We start from the raw sequence: 21,314 nt of genomic DNA, 5'->3' as shown, positions 1-21,314 counted from the left end.
AAGGCCTCTTTCTCCCAGATTGCCCATCTCCGCTCGCTCTCAGTAAATTTCTTAGAGGTGTAGGCGCAGGGTTGCAGGATCCCATTTTTGTTCTTTTGCAGTAACACAGCTCCAACTGCCACATCGCTGGCATCGGCTTGGATCACAAAGGGTTCCCCTGGGCAGGGGTGCTTTAGGACCGGTTCAGCAGCAAATAGTCTCTTTAAATTTTCAAAAGCTGTTTGACAGCCCATTGTCCATGCTAGTGGTTGGCCCGGTCGTGGCTTCCTTCCTCCTTTGCCTGTTTTGAGTAGTTCGGTAAGGGGTAGGGCAATCTCTGCAAAAGAGGGGATAAATTGACGATAAAAGTTGGCAAAACCCAGAAAACTCTGGAGCTGTTTGCGAGTCTTTGGGGACTGCCATTCGATTATGGCTTTCACCTTGGCTGGATCCATTTCAATACCCTCGTTGGAAATTCTATAACCAAGGTAGTCTAATTGGGTTTGGTGAAATTCACATTTCGACAATTTGGCATAAAGCTTGGCATTCAATAGTTTAACACTTTCCTCACCAGCTTTATGTGATTAGTCATATTCGTGCTGTATATCAGGATATCATCGAGATACACCAGAACCCCTTTGTACAAGTGATCATGTAGGACCTCATTAATCAACTGCATGAATACAGCTGGGGCCCCCTGTAGTCCAAACGGCATGACTTTGAACTGATAGCTCCCCATTGGACAGTTGAAAGCAGTTTTCCACTCGTCTCCCTCTTTTATTCTCACCTGGTAGTATGCCTCTCTCAGGTCCAGTTTAGTGAAGACACTCCCTTTAGCCAGATGGGTTAATAAGTCCTTTAGGAGGGGGAGTGGGTATTTGTTTTCCACACTCACAGCATTGAGACCCTTATAGTCCACGCAGAGACGAAGTGACCCATCTTTTTTTTCTTTGAATAGCACAGGGGCTCCCGTTCAATAAACCCCCTTACTAGGTTTTTGTTCACGTATCGCTGCATCTCCTCCATTTCGAGGAGGGACATAGCATACATTCTCGGTCGTGGGAGTTTGGCTCCCGGCACCAGTTCGATGGAGCAGTCATTGGGTCTGTGAGGGGGTAGGGCATCACATTCTTTTTCACTAAAAACCTCCGCCAGGTCCCGGTATTCATTGGGGATGACTGGTTCGCATGGAGTCGATGAGGCGGCCATGTGCGCTCGCTCATTGGGTGGCCTAAGGTGCCCTGCAACATCCGTTGACTCAAGAGGGGGACTAGGCCCTATAGGTAGTCTCATGGTTCTCATTCCTTTCTCCCACCAGATGAATGATTTCCATTTGTCTAACCAGGCTAACCCTAGGATCACTGTCTCAGTCATTTTTGGAGCCACCAGGAAACGAATAAATTCCCAGTGTGCACCTATTTCTAGGCGTAAGGGCTCAGTTAATTGTGTGACAAGAGTCCCTCCCACATGCCCATTCTCATTGCAAACTGCTGACTAATAATGCAGCGGGTGCATCCAGTATCAATTAGCACATTTAAGTCCATTTGTGCCCCAGACTTAGGGATTATAAGCTTGGCGGCCAGTGAAAAAGGCAGGATTTGTTGACTCACCATTGGGTCGTTCTCTCCTTCATCGTCGCTGTCAAAGGAGGGTAGAGCAGGGGCGGGTCCAATCGGAGTCCCAGCGTCCTCCTGTGTGTGTGGGGTGTAATCTGGGCAACAGGTTCCTGCGTGAGCCGGTTAGATTTTTCTCTCGTTAGTCGCTGAGCAGGTTTCTTTCGCATTGCTGGTTCTGGTCTCTCTGCCGTTGGGGGTAGGGGATTGGACAGGTGGCCGCTCGATGTCCTTTTTGTCCACACCGGAAACACTTAAAGGAAGGGCGTGTAGGTGGCCTGGGTCTCTCAGCAATTGCTGTAGTTGAGGGCTTTCGTGGGGGTGATTGCTGTCCGGGTAGCTCTGGTTGCTGCTCGGGTTTGCGTGGGGGAGGCTTCTTATAGCGAGAAAGCTTAACGTTTAGCTTCACTGCTGTCTGGTACCACTCCTGTAGCCGATAGGGTACTTCTCGGTAGATGCAAGCCTGAGAGAGGTGATCGTCCAATCCCTCAACAAAGTATTGAACCAGGGATTGTTCGGACCACCCCTCGGTTCGGCCTGCTAACTTGCGGAACTCTCGCACGTACTCCAAGGCAGGCCTTCCGGCTTGTTTTATTTTGTGAATTTGTCTTGCTGCTTTGAGGCCTATGGATGGGTCCTCAAATCGTTCTTTCAGACCTAAGAGGAAAAGGTGGGGATCTTCCAATTCGGAGGCTTGCTCACTATATAAATTATTCAGCCATTCAGCTGCTTCTTCCTCTAGGTTGGATGCAAATACGTCGACCATGGCACCTGGGTCCGGATAGTGGTAGGCCCAGCGGTTCAAGTGAGAGCGCCCTTGGTTGAGAAAAAAAATCAGCTTCTCTGGGTCTCCATCGAAGGTTGCATTGAAGGGTGGTGCAAAAACAGACTGTTGCGGCCCCCACTGGGGCTGTTGCTGCTGGCCCCACCCCAGGTGTTGGTCCCATGGGTGCTGGGCTCCCTGCTGTTGATGTGGTGCCCCCAGTTGCTGTTGGCCCCATCCTGCCTGCTGATCCAACGGTTGCTGGATTCTCTGCGGTTGACCAGCGGGGGCTGGTGATGCCCCCTGCTGCTGTAGGCCCCTCAATGGCTGCTGAGCAAGTGGGGGTTGTTGCTGGGCATCCCTAATCTGCAAGCTCACCGGCTGTAGCTCTTCTGGCTTTTGCACCCCCTCAAGCTGCTGCAAGGCCTCTATTAGTTGTCATAAGCTCAGCTGCTGCTGATTGTCAACGGGGGGTGCCCCCCTGCCCATTGCTGGAAAAGCCTCAATTTGCCATTCCCTCCGTCTTCAGGACTGTGACTCACCATTTCTGCTGGCAAGGTTGTGTGGCTTCCTCCAGAGCCTTCGCTCGGCTTATCCCAGTCTGACGGCCAAATCAGCTCTCCTGATAGTTTTGGCCTCGCTCCCAGCTGGAAAATCTGCCAGATTCCTCTCTCCCCCGGCTTGCCGGCTGTCGCTTCCCCCCCCCCCGGGGAAACTGTTGCATCCAGGAGGCTGGCCTCAGACAATTTTTTTTCCTTCATAGTCAGATCTTCCCCGAATCTTTACCAGCAGCTCTTAGCTTAGAGGCAGTGGATGGAGTTCGGGACCCCAGATCGTTTTAAAATGAGGGTGGACCTAAGCATGATGTCATATGTCTGATTAACGAAACACTTAAAAGGACTTTCAGGCATATTTTTTCCTAAAAGCATTTATTAAGGTTACAGAGACGTCAGTACAGCATGGTGGAAATGCTTAGGTCTGGCTTCTCTTCCGTTACGCATATACATTCTAAGCATTTCCCCCCCCCCTTTTGGGGTCATGGTTCACATCTTCCAATCAACTTGGAAGATGTGATTTACTTCCGGTTTCTTTTTCCCGGGCTATCCTTATTCTCCTCCCTTTTCCCCTGTTGCCTGGTTTAACTATAAAAATACCAGACAGTTCTGCATATTGTCAAAGCAAGAATATACAGAATTTGCAGCGTTGACACCCTTGGGATTTTAAGTCCATAGGGTCCCCTTTCGGGAAAGTGATTTCTGCCATCCTCCAATTCAGGAATCCCAGGGGTTCCATTTCTTTAACCATTCCATCCCTAGGATCATCAGGCATTCCATGCCTGGGGTCACTACAAACATTATGTCTTCCTCATGTTTGCCCAGGGAGAGGTGTATTGGTAAAGTGGTTAGGGTAGCTGGCACCCCCCCTGCTATGGACCCATCTAACTGGCCAAATGAGATTGGTTGTTCCAGTCTCCTCAACAGAATGCCCAGATTTCCCACTAGCGTCGGGCTAATAAGGCAGCGGGTGCAGCCAGAGTCTATTAAGGCTTTCACCTTCACAGCTTCGGGCATGGGGGGAATTAATATAGTCACTGTCTTGAGGATGGGTGCAATGGGTCCACTTACCAGGGGTTCGCCCTCTGAGCTGTCATCTGAGGTGTCCACTGGCCCTGCGGTGTAGGCTGGAGTTCCTTCCCCACGATGGACAGAGGTAGGGGGTTCCACAGCCTCCATCACTCTCATGGCAGGTTCTTTTGGCTTAGCTGGAGACAGGCCGGTGATCTGTCTGGGTTGTGCTGGGGGGCTTTTGAGCGGCATTCTACAGCCTGATGCCCCTCTCTCATGCACTTGAAACACCCCATTTGCTTCTTAGCTGTAGCCAATGGTAGCCAATGGTTTTACTGGTTCACTTGTCAACTCAGGCAGTGAGTGGCTCCATTGTTTTCCTCGGCGGTGCCTCTTCAGTAGGTCAATCTCTGCTTCCTCTGCCCGGACATACCATTCATCAAGTTGGTGTGGGTCCCCTCGGGGCAGGCAAGCGTCATATAGGTCGTAGTTTAGCCCGTCTTTGAAGTGGCTAAGGAGGATGTCTTCCGGCCAGTTCAGTTTGCTGGCAATGACCCGGAATTCTTGCGTATATTCAGCTACCAGGCATTTGCCTTGCCTCATCGTTTTTATCCTTTCGCAGGCTTTGCGATCAGCCAGGGGCTCCTCAAATCGTCTTCTCAGAGGGGACATGAAACAGTTGAAGTCGTTGAGCTCTGGGACATTGGAGTCGTGGAAGTTCACCACCCAATCTGCGGCCGGCCCGTCCAGCGCAGATTGCACAATCCGGATACGGGCTTTGTCGCTGGGGATGTGCCACCCGTATTCCTCCATGTATCTGAGGACTTGGGTTAGGAAAAACCCCAAGCGTGTCGGCTCCCCCTTGAATCTCACGTCCAGCAGCGGGAGTCTTTGAATGGATCGGTGCCTTCGTTGTCGGTGGTAGTGTCTTCCATCCAGATTGCCATCTGCGGGTCTGCGGGGAGTGGGGACTACTGGATCAGCAGACGTCCCCGGGGCTGCAGGTTCCACTTCCCCCTCGGTGTCTCTCCAGTTGCGGCTCTGAGAGCTGGTGTGGCCGTAGGGCTCAGAATTCTCCTCTCCTAGGGAGCTGAGGGTTCTCTTCATCAGGTCGATAGCTTTCTCTAGGATCCAGCCCGAGTACGATGCCTAGCTCTCTTCCTCTTCACTTGCATACAGGGATTTCCCCATCTCCTGCTTCCATTCTGGTTGGTTGGCCCCCCGTCTCAGGGTCACCTTTCTTGATTTCTTTTCCCACTCGCCTTTCTTTCCAACGCCCATTGACCACTGAGGTTTGTGGTTACGTGCCTCCACCACCTCTTCTCCTGAGGAATCTGACCTCTCAGATCCCGACATCTGGCAGGCTTTCAGTTAGAAGTCTTGGAATATCTCTTCCAACAGGCATCTTTATTAAGATAAGATGGTTGCAGGCATTCTAGACAGGATCTGAGGGGCTAACCCCTACCACTCAAGGTTTTAAGTGTTCCCAACCAGCCCCCACCCCACCGTCCTTCCAGCGACAATTCCAGGCGTCACATTTCTACCCCCTTTTCCTCTCGACCGGCAGAAGGGAGACTTCAGAGAGTAGTAGATGAAAGCTGATGGGCCATATTGTTATGGTCAGTCCTCTTGGTGAGATCCACATTCAGTCCCTTTGAAGTTTTAATGAAGGATATGAGAGCCATAAAACCCCTTTGCTCATCCCCCTTCCCCTTTGTAGTATGACAGAATCCAGAGAGGGCAGAAATGGGGTTTTCCATAGTCGATAACTAGAAATGAAATATTATTGGATTCTGACAATATCACCGTTACACATTTCATCCATAATCGCGCAGTTTCGATGGCCAGGTCGCGATATTTCGTAATTTTTTCCAGTTCTTTTTCTTCGACTCTGGCATCTCCTGGTACAGCGATATCAATCAGCTGTACGCTTCAGTTCTCTACAACTGTGATATCTGGCGTGTTGTGTTCCAAATGGCGATCTATCTGTATTCGAAAGTCCCACAAGATTTTCACCCTCTCATTCTTTTTTTTTTGTTGTTAAAATTTTTTATTTCAAATAAAATATGAACAAATAATACAAATATGGTGCATTTCATTAAAAAAACAAACACATAAAAAGCCTATTCCGACAACTTTTTCCACCCTATGTTCCCACGACTTTTCGGACACAGGCAAGTCGTATTTTTTACACAATGCCCTGTGGATTAATTTAGCACCTTGGTCATGTCTATTTTGCTACACTCACAGATTAGATGTGAAACAGTTTCAACTTTGTCACTGCAAAGTCGGCAATTTGGATTGTCAGTGGATTTTTGTATCTTCGCTTTCATGGCATTAGTTTGTAGTGCTTGTTCTTGAGCAGCCAGTATTAAGCCTTCCGTTTCTTTCTTGATGGTTCCCATCTTAAGTCATGCCCATGTCAAGTTGTTATCATATTTTCCTTCAATGTTTTTCAAATGCTGTCCATGTAGAGCTTTGGTTTTCTATCTATTTAATCTGTCATCCAGCCGTTTTTCCTTATATTCTGCCTTTGTTTCTGTTATTTTTATAGTGCTCTGTTTTCACAGCCTGCAGCAGTTTTTCTGTACTTTGATTCACATAGTCATTCAAACTTTGTTTTTCTTCTTCTACAGTTTAGTGGACTTGCAATAGTCCTCTGCCCCCTATTTTTCTTAGCAGGTACAACCTGTCGATGTCACTTTGTGGATGTAGAGCGTGGTGCATATTCAAAAGTTTACGCGTTTTCCAGTCTAGGTTTTCCAGTTCAGCTAAAGTCCAGTTGATAATTCCAGCTGGGTAGCGTTATCACTGGGACTGCCCATGTATTAATGGCTTTAATTATGTTTCCAGCATTCAGCTTTGATTTTAATATTTTGCAGACTCTCCTGATGTATTCCTTTTGCGTTGCCTTTTTGACTTTTCCATTCAAGATGTTATCTGCTTCCAATATGCCTAGGTATTTGTATCTGTCATCCTTTGCTAGTGCTCTCACGATACTTCCATTTCCCAGTTCTATTCCTTCTATTTTTGCCATTTTTTCTTGTTGCATGGATAGTACAGCACATTTTCCAAATCCAAATTATTATTCTTATTATTATGGATCATCGCACAGTCAGCCAGATGTTCAGACTGGATTTGGTATTTTGTCTACCTATCAAGTCCTTACCAAGGACCTGGGATAGGCAGATGTGGATGTTTCATGGTATTACAGATATCGTCGCAGGATGGAAGCGGTTCCTAGTAAGGCCGCCTTTTGCAATTGACTAATGGCGAATTTGTCAATGCCAATGGTGTTCAAGTGGTGCTCCAGTTGTTTTGGGATTGCACCCAAGGCGCCTATTACTATTGGTACTACCCCTGCTTGCTTTTGCCACAGTCTTTCTATTTCTATTTGTAGGTCTTTGTATTTTGTTATCTTCTCCAGTTCTTTCTCGTCTATTCTGCTGTCTCCAGGCACTGCCACGTCCACTATCCAGATTTTTTTATCTTTCTTATCGACAATTGTTAAGTCCAGGGTGTTATGTTGCAGGTATTTGTCTGTTTGAATTCTGAAGTCCCAGAGCAGTTTAATTTTATCATTTTCTATGACTTTCTCTATTTTATGATCCCACCAGTTCTTGCTTACAGGCAAATGATATTTCTTGCAGATCGTCCAATGCACCATTGTTGCTACTTTGTCATGCCGCTGCTTGTAGTCAGTCTGTGCGATCTTCTTGCAGCAGCTTATCAGGTGGTCCACTGTTCCTTCAGCTTCTTTGCATAGGCGGCACTTACTGTCTGTTGCTTCTCAATTTTGACTTTATATGCATTTGTCCTTAAGGCTTGGTCTTGTGCAGCCAGAATTAGTCCCTTGGTCTCTTTCTTCAATTTTCCTGCTCTTAGCCATTGCCAGGTCTTGTTATTATCTGATTTCCCAGCTGCTGCTACTGCTGCTGCTGCTGCTGCTACTACTACTGCTACTACTATTATTATTCCTTACTTACAAGAACCTTAATTAAAAGATGAAGTAAGAGTGGCATGCTACTCATTACCAAATTGGAAGAGTATAGAAATTGGTGGAATATCTACAGAAATAGGGTGAGCAACAGAAGAATTGGTAAAGGTTCTAACTAGGCACAGCAGCAAACCAACTGAAAGAGGTCAATCTACGTATCAAAGGAGATGTGACAGAACATGCAAATTACTGTATACCAGCCTTAATTTGACATGCTAGCAAAATAATATTTTAGATAGTCCAATGCAGATTAAATCCCTACATGGAGAGTCTTTAGAAAAAGCTATGGAAGCATTGGAAAACATCTTCAGGGCTAGGATATGACAGTATCTTCAAAGATCAGAATTGTCCAAGCAATAGTTTTTCTGGGATACTACAAAGTTGGTATCTTGTTGGATTTTGAAGAGGCTGAATAAAAAAGAGCGTTCTCACTTGAGGGATAAATGGGCATGCTCACATTATCCTACTTTGACACATTATGTGAAGACCCAGCTCTTTGGAGAAAGCTCTCATGTTAAGGAAAAGAAGGAAAAAGAAGGATGGATAGACTCAACTACTATGGTGGTAGATGCACCATTATTTATTTATGTATGTATTTATCAATCAATTATATTTCTTAACTGTCCATCTCCTGTGGAGAGGAGCTCTGGGCAGTGTACAATATTATCAATAAAATTAAACACTAAAATCTGAATAATTTAGAATTAAAAGTTTTAAAATTATATAAACAACATTATAAAAATTTCGGTGCCAAGCTACGAACATTGCTTGTGCTAGGACAGCCATGCTGCTTCTAGCTTGCCAACAGTTACATGGGGGGAAGGGGATCGTACAGAATGCACAGCTGGTTTCTCTCCACATGGGAAGCAAGGTCGCAGGAGAGATGTTATGGCCAGCAGAGACTTTCTTCGGATAACAACTGCCTGAACAATAATTGGACAATCTGAAATGTCAGAGAGGGGAGGGAAGGTTTCACTCTTTTAATTATCTTTCTGGCGCCAATTTGCCAGAGCTGGTTTTCTATTCTTTAGTGCATTAGAGATCAGAATCTCTCAGGTCTGCTTACTTCATTGGGATCATCAGCTGGAACCTTGACATTCGGAAGGTGAAGAATTCCAAGAAGTGGGGTTAGCGGTTTTTAGTACAGGTGTGTGTGAGAGGTTCTCATGGGACCAGCCAGCCCCAAAGTTGTGTGGGCCTCTATGTTCCCCCACGCAAGACTACACAACCCAGTTTTGACCCCTTTGCGGAAAGCCAAGGCTTTCCTTACCTCTGGAGGCAAGATGCTCCACAACGCGGGGGCAGCGGCAGAGAAGGCCCTCTACCTAGACCCCAACAGGAAAATTCCTTGACTGACGGAGTCTGTAGCAGGCCTTCCCTGCCTGAACAAGTGGGAAGCGTGGATATGATGGGGCGAAGGGACCCGGAAGCAAATTGGCACCCAGGGCAGTTCATGGAGCAGAGGTATTATATCTGCCTTTCTTTGGGCACCTAGTATGGCTTGCATGACTGCATTCTGCACAAGCTGAAGCTTCCGGGTATTTTTCAAGGGTGGCCTCATGTAGAGTGCATTGCAATAGTCCAATCCATTAGTAGATCTTTTATTGGGAGCTGCCCAGAGTTACCAAAAGATGGGCAGTTCTATAAATGTTTTAAATAAATAAAATCTGAAAGAGCAGGCTGGGCAGAGACCACCCTGCAGAAAATCTATCCATGTGACAAGGACTGTATATAATTATCAATTATCATGAACTTTAGATTTAGCAGAAGCTTTACTTATTTCCAGGCTCAGAAGAAATCCTGGAAAAAAAATCAAATGTTTTAAACATCCACAGAAAGCCTCACCCAAGACTTGTGAAAAGGGGTAACTCCTCGAAGCCTTCCTCTTCCTCTGAAGGATTTTGTAGGGCAGGAATAATTAAGGTGAAGGAGGGATGCTTCCCACTTCCCACCAGAGGCCAGCAGGTGACGGGAAGCACCTGAGCTGATGGGACAGGCAGGTCCCTCAGGGAGAGGCAGCCCTGCAAGCAACCAGCACCTTGAGCTGCACCCAGAAAAAAAAAAAAGGAAACCAGGGCAGTTCGTGGAGCAGTGTTGTGGCAAGATGGGTGGCAAACAAATTAATTAAATATTTTAATTAATAAATAAATAAGGGCCATCTGTGGAGTACCCAGAACAGCACATCCCACCCCATTCTGGACCAGTTGTAATTTCTGGATTGGGGGGGATCCTTGGTGCTCTATGAGCTTGGTTGTTTTCTTGCAGATGTTAAATTACCCAAACTAGCATCATCAGGGCTAGTGCTAATTTCTGGATGGTTTTCAAGGGCAGCCCCATGTCAAGAAAGTTGCAGTAATCCATCTAGGAGTAGCGTTGAATCATAGCTTCATGAAGTTCACGTGTCTTACAGAAATACGTGAAATTTGAATTAACCTCAGTTTTTTTTATTGTTTCATTTATTTCATAGATCAACTCATCCATCAGAGAATTTGGGGAGCAGGGAAGAGTTATTAGGAGATGGCAGGAGGGAGGGAGGGAGGGAGGGAGGGAGAAGTTAAGACAAAAAACCTGAACTGTGAATGTAGCCAATGAGCTGTGTATCCTTGTTTGCCGTTATCATTTGCAATGCCTGATCAAGCTCTGTAACTCAGGACGGAGCTCCCCAGAGGACCAAGGGTGCAGGGATAAACCCAGCATCCTGCAACCACCACTCTGACTGCAGCCACACAAGCACTCTAAGCATGGGACAAAAAAAAGTCAGACAAACCCTTTCCTTTTTTGTAGTAGGCGAGCAGAAAAGGTTAAAGAGATCAATCTTCAAAAAAGCAAAGGCAGTGCAGAGATACCTCCAATATTTTTGCCCCACTCAGCTTCAAAAGCATAGATGTTCCTGTTGGCAAATGTCACATTGAACCGGAAGAGAAAGTCCAAAGTCTCAACCAGCAGCTGCTGGGAAAATGGTTCCCAAAGGCCTTCTGCTTATACAGTCACACGATAGAGAGATAACCAAGGACAGCTAAATGAATCAGGAGGTGCATACATTCAAAATACATTACCTATGGATAATTCCCTTTCCATGCAAGTACTCTAATGCAGCCACAATTTCAGCAGTATAAAACCTTGTACATGTCTCATCAAACGAACCAATCTTTCGGATGTACTTTAGAAGCTCTCCATTTTTAGCGTAACTGAGACCAAAATCTGAACAGCAAGTTAAGAATTATTTCTACTGGGTGATCCAGACAACACAGGCATATATTGGAAACGGTGCTAAAGAGAAAGCCGGGAGACTGGAAAGACGACAGCCAAGGAGGCCCAACTGGTGGAGGGGAAGGAGATTTACTGGTCTTTCAGGCTCTTTCCTGGACTTGGCAGGGCGGAGGGGGGTTACTAAACTAGCTATTAATTAGAGCTACTACTCGTTTTAGGACCATAATTGGGACTGGAATTTCCATTGCGGTCATAAATCAAGTCAGATCCAAATTGTAGGACAACTTTTACATGGTTGTTATGCAAATAATGCAATCATTAAGAAAATCATGTGGTCACCAAGCAAACCCAGCTTCCCCAATAGGCATTTTTTATGGAAATCAGCCAAAACGGTCACAAATAGCAATCAGGTGACCAGTTGTAAATATGAGCTGTTTGCCTGGCGGTTGCATGGCAATCCCCCAAGTGAGTTGGTTTGACAGTGTGTAAGTCACTCTTTCCAAGGCTTTTTGTAACTTTGAACCATGGTTGCACGGTCATAAGTTGAACTGCCTGTGGAGCATATATTTTAGTTTTTTACTATTTCCCATGACAGAAATGATGCCCTTCGTTTTCTGCAACTCAGTTGGAGGTGGCTCTGAAATCTTAGGATGCCCCTTCTGGCCTTAAAGCCATCGAGAAGCTCATGAGATTCAGCATTCAGCACACACAGTTGGAATTCCAGTTTCATTTCAACCACCGTCGCAAAAGACATCCTTCCATTTTTGCCCACAATACTGCCATTCCAACACAGGAAAGGATACAGAGCTTTTCTTCATCTTGAAATGTGAAGTAGAGCTTCACAAAGAAAGGGTGATCCAGGCGGGACATCACATCTCTCTCCCTGGTCACGTAGGGGACCTTATTCTCTTTGATGATATGACGCTTCTCTAGAATTTTAACTTTTAAACAACATACAAGTTACTAGACATTTGGACCTCGATCAATGAATCCCACACTCTGCTTTGACCAATTGCAATTGTCACACCTTGTAGCAATATCAGATGTGATTTAGAGGGTCATGAACAAACTACAACCAAAGAAGCAAGTGATACTCACTGGCATATTCTCGGGAGGAAGTCAATTCTCTGGCCAGGACAACCTGTTTTTAAGGGAAAGAGAAACCTGGTTACATTTGGAGCATGTGACAAGCACGTGGATGCAAAACTGGAGTATTCTCTACGTTCTTATGCAGCCAGGTGCTCTTTATCTGGAGGCTGTCGTAATCAGGGCCGACAAAGGGGTTAAGCACACGAAGGCCTTGCTGAAGTTTGCTTGGCAAGGTTTAGTATCTAGAGGGCACCAGGAGTGCAAATCTAACACACCATGCTTACAAAATGAGGATAGAAAAATATCAGGTTAATTCAGCCAGTTGCTCTCCATTGTGAGTCCTACCCAGACTGTTCAGCAGGTCTTATTTACAAGGTGTTTCTCAGAGTGTTTTGCATGCGCAGAGCAGACAAGATCCAAAATCTTATAGGGATCCATAGAAATCAGGCATCTGAAGAAAATGCAACACTTTGGGGAGGAAAAATAGGAATGGGAAGCAAGGGAGAAAAGCAAAGTCTGTCTAAGGGACACGTTCTGAAGATCAGGCATTCAATGGCCTAGGCAGACCTGTCACCAAGAGCAAAGGCCAGGAGAAAAGCAGCGACTGCAGCACACCTGATCTGGTCTCCTGCAGATAAAAGTCAATGACTCTGCATTAGCATTCCGGGTACAAACACAAGCAGCTGCCACAGATACTCACTGTGGAAAAAGATCCTTCCCCAAGAATCTTCCCAAACTTAAAGTCCTCTGGGCGTTTCTTTCGAGGCTGTGGAGGTTGTTGCAAGGTGCTCTCCATATTCAATTCCTGTCTGCTGCCACAGGCAGCAGCAACAGGTTGAAGGCTGGAATCCACCTGGTTCCTCACCATTGATGGAGATGAACAGGAACATAAAGCCACACTGGACTGGATAGGAACAGCATCATACTGCAAAGTAGAAAGTACACTCAATGTTGTGGCTCTCAATCTATCAACGGTCACAAGACAAAAACTGCCAAATCACAAAGCGCTGTAAGAAACCTTGCAGGCACTGGCTGTCGTGTCACCCAAGCTCACTTGGCCTAAATGTCCACAACCCAAGTCGGAGGTGACCTCATAGCAGCCTGCCTAGTTTTGGGCCCTAAAAGGTCCTTCGCTTGCTTAGGGTTCAAGCAAGGCACCCGGTGTTCTCCCGCTTCTTCTTCATCCCTTTCTTTTATTCTCTGCCAACTGAAACTCTGCTGAGCAGGCTCGGTCCTCTGTGTTGACCAGACAGTTTGTGTTGCACCAGACCAGAAAATCAGTGCTTCACTTTTCAGCAGTCATATTTGAGTCCCAACCCTGCCTATACTGAACGTCTAAATTTCCTGCTAAAAGGAATGATCGGCTAAAAGATTCAACAGCTTAGGGTGCTGGGCAGTTTGGCTGACTCCAAGAGGCTTCCAAGACATTGAATTGCAAACTCAAGTAGCAGCAGCAGTAGCAAAGTGTGTCTATGTGTGTTTGTGTGTTTGTGTGTGTGTGTGTGTGTGTGCGTGTAAACCTGAGGTGATCTACAGATCAGGGCATTTGCTAGCTCCTCTCATGACCCACTAATCTTGGAGATAAAAGCTCTAGGGAACAGTATTAAGTGCAAAGTATTATTTTTAATAACTTTAAGCACTACAGTACTTTTAACAGTTTTGTTCTACAATTCACTTCCTTCCAAATACTTTCATATTTCTCTTGCTTCCGTAAGAATTTCAAGATTTAGCATAATGAATTATTTCTAGTCCCAGACTTTCCTCTCAACCCTCTGAAATCTCTAAGAGTTCGGTTATTTTTAATATTTTTAAAGAGAACCAGACGGATGCCCTCATGGAGCAGCGTTTGAAAGGCTGCTGGGACAAGAAGCCCCAAAAGATTCCCCTCAAAGAATAATCACTCAGGAATTCTCTCAGGAAATGTCCAGCGCAGTTTGCCAAAAATGGCTGCTGCTCACTTCCAAAAGATCAGTCCGCAAGTCTCCCAGCTTGGTAGACCAGAAAAAAGCCAAAATTGCTTCCTGTCAGCTTGAAAGATTTGTGAGCAGGACCGGCAGTGATCAGCACCTTCTTTCAGCTGCCAATGAGCAGCAAGTGGAACAAATTAAATCTTCGTTCTCTCCTGGGTTTTGTTCTTATTTGGATCCTGGCAGAGTTACCTATCAAGTAGTATTTGACTAGTACTAAGTACTAGTAGTACTCAACTAGTATTAAGTGTTGTACTAAGCCTGAAAGACATTACTCTCCACTTAATATTGTACGTATGTACATACATGTATATTTATATATAGAGAGGTAACTCGATACTCATCGCTAATTGGTTCCTGGAGTTGTGATGAGTACCAAACAATTTTTTCCCATAAGAAATAATATAGTGAGTCACAAGACAGCCAACACCTACAAGTTCTAGCTTGTGCGCTAAGTACCAAAGGACGAATACCGGCACAAAATTTTTGCATCAAAATGCATTGTGTATCAAATTTGATGAGTTTCAAAGCAGCCGAGTACCAAAGTACGACTGTATATAGATATGTAAGCAATAATGCCTTATTTTTTAATATTTTTAAAAAATACCCTTAATTCTACTGTGGACTTGCCATATATTTTTCTGATCTTCTTTTCTGGGCTTTTACTTAACCCCTCAGAATGATTTACTAAATTTCAGCAAAAAGATGCCTTTTCCTGTCAAAACAAATCCAGAGAGCCTGGAAACCATAAAATCAGCCCACAACCCTCATTATCTCCCAGAATCTGCAGCACTTCAAGCAGACAAGCAGGAAGCCGCAGCTAAAACATAACATTGACCTCAGCCCACAGGAAAGACTTCAGAATTTGACGGGTCTTGGATTTTTCAGGAGAAGGGCAATCGCCGCCTCCATTCACAACTGCTTTCTTCCTGTCCCCCTGCAGTGGAATCACATTTGAAATAGCTTGGTTCAGCCCATCAGGGCAGGCCGGGTCATTCGGCCTCCTCCTGCGGCTTCACAAAGTGTGCGAGCCAGAAGGCTCACAGAGATGTCTGCAAAGACCAAGAGGTAAAAAATGAGCCCAGCGCACGTGGCTGCATGCACAGACTCTGAAGCCCAAAGCAGGAGAAAGACCTCTAGGAATCCAATACAGGAGAGCGATTAACCAAAGATAAAGGGGGGCAAGAACAGCTCCTCAAACACTCCAATTAGAAATCTGCCATTGCCAGAATGCAACATGCCGATGCGGTATTTATAATAGCCCCAAGTAGCATGACCAGGGACGGGACTTTCCGTCTGCCCAGACCCCTGAGGGTTCTACCACCCAAATGACTCTGTTTTGCCACAGGTAGCTTTCCACACTCAGACAAGTTCATCAAAGCCTCACTTTCCATTTTTGCTTGGCAAAATCTGGTTTAGTCTGCTCTCAATGAAAGCAGCCACTTCGTTTCTAGAATACTTTCTTCTAGACTGGCTCAGACTGGATCTTAGGAACTTATTAGAAAAAAAACTACCTGATTCGGAGCCACATATAATATAGGTATGACAGATACGCATCCATCTGATTTTAAGAAGAGAAGCAACGTCCAGTAAGTAGGCTCATTTAATCTTTTAGATAACTATTGCCCATTACCATAATGGGTTCCAGAAATTAGAAAAGGTCACGCGTGAGAGGGTTTTCTCCATCACCTCTTGATAATCAACTAGAAATGTTCCCAGGGATTTTGTGAAGTGCTCTGACAATTAAGTTACCATTCTTTTCTTGCTTTCTGCAATTTAGTTGAGACTTTGCTAAGTTAGAGTGGAGGTTTCTCAAATACATTTCTCTAGAAGTTACAAGAAAAAGTTCTTGTGTACTGAATAAAATCAAGGTGAATATGTATATTTGTGTATGATCCAAAATACTTTCCTCTAGACTGGCTCAGACTGGATCTTAGGAACTTATTAGAAAAAAAACTACCTGATTCGGAGCCACATATAATATAGGTATGACAGATACGCATCCATCTGAAGTAAGAAGAAGGAGGGGAAGGGCGATACGGATCCCGCTGACCTGTGTGCACGAGAAGAACTCAATCCGGTTGATGCACAATGAGTCCCTGGGGAGGGCGGGGCCTTGCTCTGCACCTGCGCTCTTCGCGCACCCTCTGCAGGGCACGTTCGGTAGGGTTTGTGCAGGCTGCCGCCAAGCAGCATGTTTTCCACAAACAAGTGAGCTGGGAAGGAGCAGAGCGGGGGGGGGAGGAAAGCGATGCCGGGGGGGGAGGAAGGCGACACCGCGTACCACCAGCCAGGTTGTCGCATACCACCAGTGGTACGCGTACCACCGGTTGAAAAGCCCTGGTCTAAACAGGCAGTGACGATCGCATGAATGAATGTCAAGAAAAATTCCCACTCCAGGAAGGCCACTACTGACACTGAAGATGGCATTGTGTCAAGGTTCTCAAGGCCTTTACCCACCTTCCTCCAGAATCAGTCAATAACTCTTATTAACATTCAATCTGTGTATTTCTCCCCATGCAAACTAAATCAATCCCCAGACACTTTTGGACACAATTTTGCCCACATTTCCTGATCAGGCCAAGGTGAAAATGTATTAACTGAGAATTATCAAAATACTGACATTATCTTACTGCATGTTACCTCCCTGAGAAGCTTCATATTTGTTGTTGTTAGTTGCCAAATCGTGTCCGACCCATCGCGACCCCATGGACAACGTTCCTCCAGGCCTTCCTGTCCTCTGTCATCTTCTGGAGTCCATTTAAGTTCACGCCTCCTGCTTCAGCGACTCCATCCAGCCACCTCATTCTCTGTCATCCCCTTCTTCTATTGCCCTCCATCTTTCCCAGCATCAGGCTCTTCTCCAATGAGTCCTTCCTTCTCATTAGGTGGCCAAAGTATTTGAGTTTCAACTTCAGGATCTGGCGTTCTAAAGAACAGTCAGGGTTGATCTCTTCTAGAACTGACCAGTTTGAACGCCTTGCAGTCCAAGGGACTCGCAGGAGTCTTCTCCAGCACCAGAGTTCAAAGGCCTCAATTCTTTGGCGCTCAGCCTTTCTTATGGTCCAACTTTCACAGCCATACATTGCAACTGGGAAAACCATGGCCTTGACTATACACACTTTTGTTGGCAGGGTGATGTCTCTGCTTTTTAGTATGCTGTCTAGATTTGCCATAGCTTTCCTCCCCAGGAGCAAGCGTCTTTTAATTTTTTGGCTGCAGTCCCCATCTGCGGTGATCTTGGAGCCCAGGAAAATAAAATCTGTCACTACCTCCATTTCTTCCCCATCTATTTGCCAGGAATTGAGAGGGCCAGATGCCATGATCTTGGTTTTCTTAATGCTGAGTTTCAAGCCAACTTTTGCACTCTCCTTCTTCACCCGCATCAAGAGGCTCTTTAGTTCCTCTTCACTTTCATATAGAAATTCAGTATTAAAGGGCCAGGCTCTGCAGCACCCCACATCAGAGCACCTGGAGACTTGATCTTCCCAACCACAAAAAGAAAAACAATTACAACACAGGACCCTCAGGCCTGAACCCTCCCAGTTGGCTCAGAAGGATTTTATGGTTGACAGCAACAAGGGCTGCTGAGAGATCGGCAAGACTAGGCAGTTGTACTCCCCTAATTCAGTCTCAGCACAGGTCATCCATAAGAGCAACCACTGTAATTTTTGCCCAATCCTGATCTTTGAATCAGTGGAAAGGGGCTGTTTCAGTGGAAAGGAGCTGTGGATGAAACAGTGGAAACTGTTTCATCCACAGCTCTCTCCTGCTGCAAACCTCACCACCTATTCAACAACCTTCTTTAAAAAGGCTAGTGACAAGCTGATAGTTGTCTAAAACAATTAAGTCAAGTGATGGCTTCTTAAGGAGGCATATCCCCACTACCACCTTCAGGGCAGGTAGCATTATACTCTTTCTCAACAACGCGTTAACCATTGCTTGAATCCAGCCTGTCACCTCAATAGCTTTCACCAAGGTCAGGCAGGAATTCAATTCACAGGAGGTTAAGCTAATATCACAGAATTCTCTATTAACTTTATTAGGGTCAACAGACTCAAACTATTCCTAAATATGACGGTGCCCCTATAATCCTGATTAACCTTGTTCAGCCAACATCCAACTCCATATGAACATGATTTTATCCTCCAGATCAGGTGTGTCAAACTCACATCATCACGTGATGTGTCGCAACGTATCACGACTTTTTTTCCATTGCCGGCAATGGGGTGGGCAGTTTCGCCATGACGCATCCAGCCCACAGGCCGGCAGTCTGACACCCCTGCTCCAGATGATTACACATTTATGAAAAGGATCCAGCATTATTCCCAAAAAGAGTATGTATGGATTATCCTAAATAATATCGCCAGCTTGCCATCTTTGTAGGAGGTAAGTGCAGATAAGGAATGACACGTCACCCCTCTTACCTCAAAGTACAGACTTGAACTTTAGTTCATGCTAAATGAGCTACTTCTAATTTCTCCTTCAGGGAAGAAAACTGAAGTCTCCAAGGACAAAGAATCTAGGCCAGTGATGGCGAACCTTTTAGAGACCGAGTGCCCAAACCACAATCCAAACCCTACTTATTTATTGTTGGGTGCCGGGTGGGCGTGGCCCACTGGGTAGGTGTGGCCTATTGGATGGGTGTGGCTAGCTCAACATCACTCGCGTCAGGGGCACTTGTGCGGGCCTGGGCAGGACTGGGGTGGATCTGAGGATCTCCGGCAGAGGGGGGGTGGGACCAGGGCGAGCGCCGGGGCATGGTTCACTGGAGGAGCCTCACTGAGCCTCAGACCATGCAGGGGGCCCCTGGAAGGTGGCACAATTGCCTGGAGCCCTGGGCAGCAAAGGTCAAGTGCCCAGCCCGGCCCTTGAGCTCCCACGGCACCAGGACCCCACAGCCCTGCCTTCTCTAGCCGCACTTCCCCGAGGTGCTCAGCTGTGTTTACCTCCTCCTCAAGGCTACTTCTTCTGTGCTCGCTCTCCTTGGCCAGGTTGGTCATGGTGGGTGCAGGAGGGCAAAATGCGTAGGTCAGAGGAAGGCCTACTCTCTCTCCATGCGAGGAGACCTGGCTTTGTAACCAAAGCATCCTCAGCAATAGGATGGGAGACCACCAAGGGATGGCGAAAGGGCAACAGGGCTGCTGGTGGCCAAGTGCTAAGGCAGGACTTCCCTCAGACCTCCCTCCCTTTTATTCCAATCTCCTTCCTTCCTTCCTTCCTTCCTTCCCTTCCCTTCCCTCCTTTTCATTCCCATCTCCTTCCTTTCCTTCCCTTTCTTTCTTCCTGTTTCCCTCCCCTCCTTTCTTCCTTCCCTCCCTCTCTCTGAGCCCAGGAAGGGACGAGGGGAGGGAGAGAGGTTGGCAACGCTTCTCTCAAAGAGTGTTGGAAGAGACCTTTGAGGTCTTTAGTCCAAGCCCCTGCTCAAGCAGGGGACGTATACCATTCCAGACAATGGAATATCCAATCTCTACTTAAACGTCTCCAGTGATGGAACAAGAGATGATATTGAAGGGGGTGGGAAAAGATTATATTGAAGGGGGTGGGGGAAGAGATGCTATTGAAGGGGGTGGGGGAAGAGATATTGGAGGGGGAAGAGATGATATTGAAGGGGAGTGAGGAGTACCTGTACTTTATCTTTAAAACTACCGATGTCAGAACCCATTTATATTTCATTTCTATCTATCTCCTCTGATCTAAAACCAAATCTCACCTTCCCCTGGGTTCTGCCATACTCCCAAGGGGAAAGGGGGTTATGCCTGCGGGGTTATTGCTTTCACTTCCTCTATTCACTACAATGTAACCTTTTGTTTATTGCCTCTGTGTCTGCTGCCCATTACAATGTAACAAATTGCCTCCTGAACTATGCATCTCTCTGAACTTTCTTCTCCCTAACCTGGAAGCTAGGAAAAGGGGGGGGAGAAATACAAACATCCGGAACCTGGTTTATTTCTCCGGTCTCAAAAGAAGGTGTGAGGAGCTGTGGAACATCGTGCTATAACTGGAGCCGGACCGATGTTATCTCCTTTCCCACGATGGACTTAACACCTGGGGATTGGCCGGTCTGAACCATCCGGATGAACTGTGGGGTGGGGTTTGCTTAGGGACACTTTAAAGTATCGATCTGTAAAGAATCCCTCAGATCCTGTCTATTATGCCTGCTATCAACTACTCTTAATAAAAGTTCCTGTTGGAAGAAATTGTTTCCAAGAGTTCTGCTTTGTTAAGATGTAGGATTGAAGTGGGTCCTTACACTACCTTGTAATTTCAACTCATGCCAATCCGGGCGGCAGAAGCGTTTTCCAAGCCTCTGGACTCGCATCCATGGCCATGGGGCGATTTTGGGGCGGCCCAGCGGCCCGATCTGGTCTCCAGAGGCCTGGAAAATGCTTCTGCCGCCCGGATCGGCTGTGGGGGAGGCGCAAAATCGCTCTGCAACCCTAGATACAGGCCCCCCACGGCTGATCTGGGTGGCAGAAGCATTTTTGAAGCCTCTGGAGCTTGCATCCATGGCCGTGGGTGATTTTATGGCGCGCCAGCAGCCCGATCCGGATGCCAGAGGCCTGGAAAATGCTTCTGCTGCCTAGATCTAGGGCTGCAGAGCAATTTGCTCCCCCCCACAGCCAATCTGGGCGGCAAAAGCATTTTTCAAGCCTCTGGAGCTTGCATGCATGGCTGTGGGGCAATTTTACAGTGCGCCAGTGGCCCAATCTGGGCGCCTGAGGCCCGGAAAATGCGGCGGGTGGGGGGGACCGGCAACAGCGTGATTTGCGCAGCAGGTGGGGGAATGGCAGCAGCAGCGCTATTCGCACGGCGGGTGGGGGCCAGTGGCACACGATCCACGTGGCAGGGAGAACGGTGGTAGCAGCGCGATCCACATGGCTGTTTGGGGGGAAAGGCGGAGGCGGCAGGGCGATCCATGCGGTGGGTGGGAGATTTCGCACCCCCCCCACGGCCAATCCAGGCGGCAGAGGCCTTTTCCAGGCCTCCGAGCCCGGATCGGGCCGCTGGAGCGCTGCAAAAATCGCTCCAGAGGCTTACCTGGACTCATGCTGGCAGCTGCCTCCACCATCCAGCCCGGATCCACCCAATTCTTGCAGTTGCTCCCTGGCTCTCAGTGCAGAGAGAAAG

The 21,314-nt window shown here is 46.8% G+C and overlaps 1 protein-coding gene across 1 annotated transcript in view; it reads right to left on the bottom strand.

The window, feature by feature from the left end:
- The window catches only part of PDPK1 (3-phosphoinositide dependent protein kinase 1), a 41,512-nt gene extending 24,691 nt beyond the window's left edge, over positions 1 to 16,821 (bottom strand). The window contains exons 1-5 of the mRNA XM_029287257.1: positions 16,817 to 16,821; positions 12,917 to 13,181; positions 12,226 to 12,268; positions 11,931 to 12,068; positions 10,974 to 11,118 (exon numbers count right to left, since the gene is read on the bottom strand). Of these exons, the coding sequence (XP_029143090.1) occupies positions 10,974 to 11,118; positions 11,931 to 12,068; positions 12,226 to 12,268; positions 12,917 to 13,181; positions 16,817 to 16,821 (596 nt within the window). The remainder of the gene's footprint in view (positions 1 to 10,973; positions 11,119 to 11,930; positions 12,069 to 12,225; positions 12,269 to 12,916; positions 13,182 to 16,816) is intronic.
- Positions 16,822 to 21,314: the final 4,493 nt, after the last annotated feature.

The sequence above is a fragment of the Protobothrops mucrosquamatus genome, unplaced genomic scaffold (genome assembly GCF_001527695.2).
Source record: "Protobothrops mucrosquamatus isolate PMUCROS unplaced genomic scaffold, P.Mucros_1.0 scaffold_278, whole genome shotgun sequence".
Lineage (NCBI taxonomy): Eukaryota > Metazoa > Chordata > Lepidosauria > Squamata > Viperidae > Protobothrops > Protobothrops mucrosquamatus.
The sequence above is the reverse complement of the archived record's forward strand: the minus strand, read 5'-3'. Positions and strand labels throughout refer to the sequence as shown.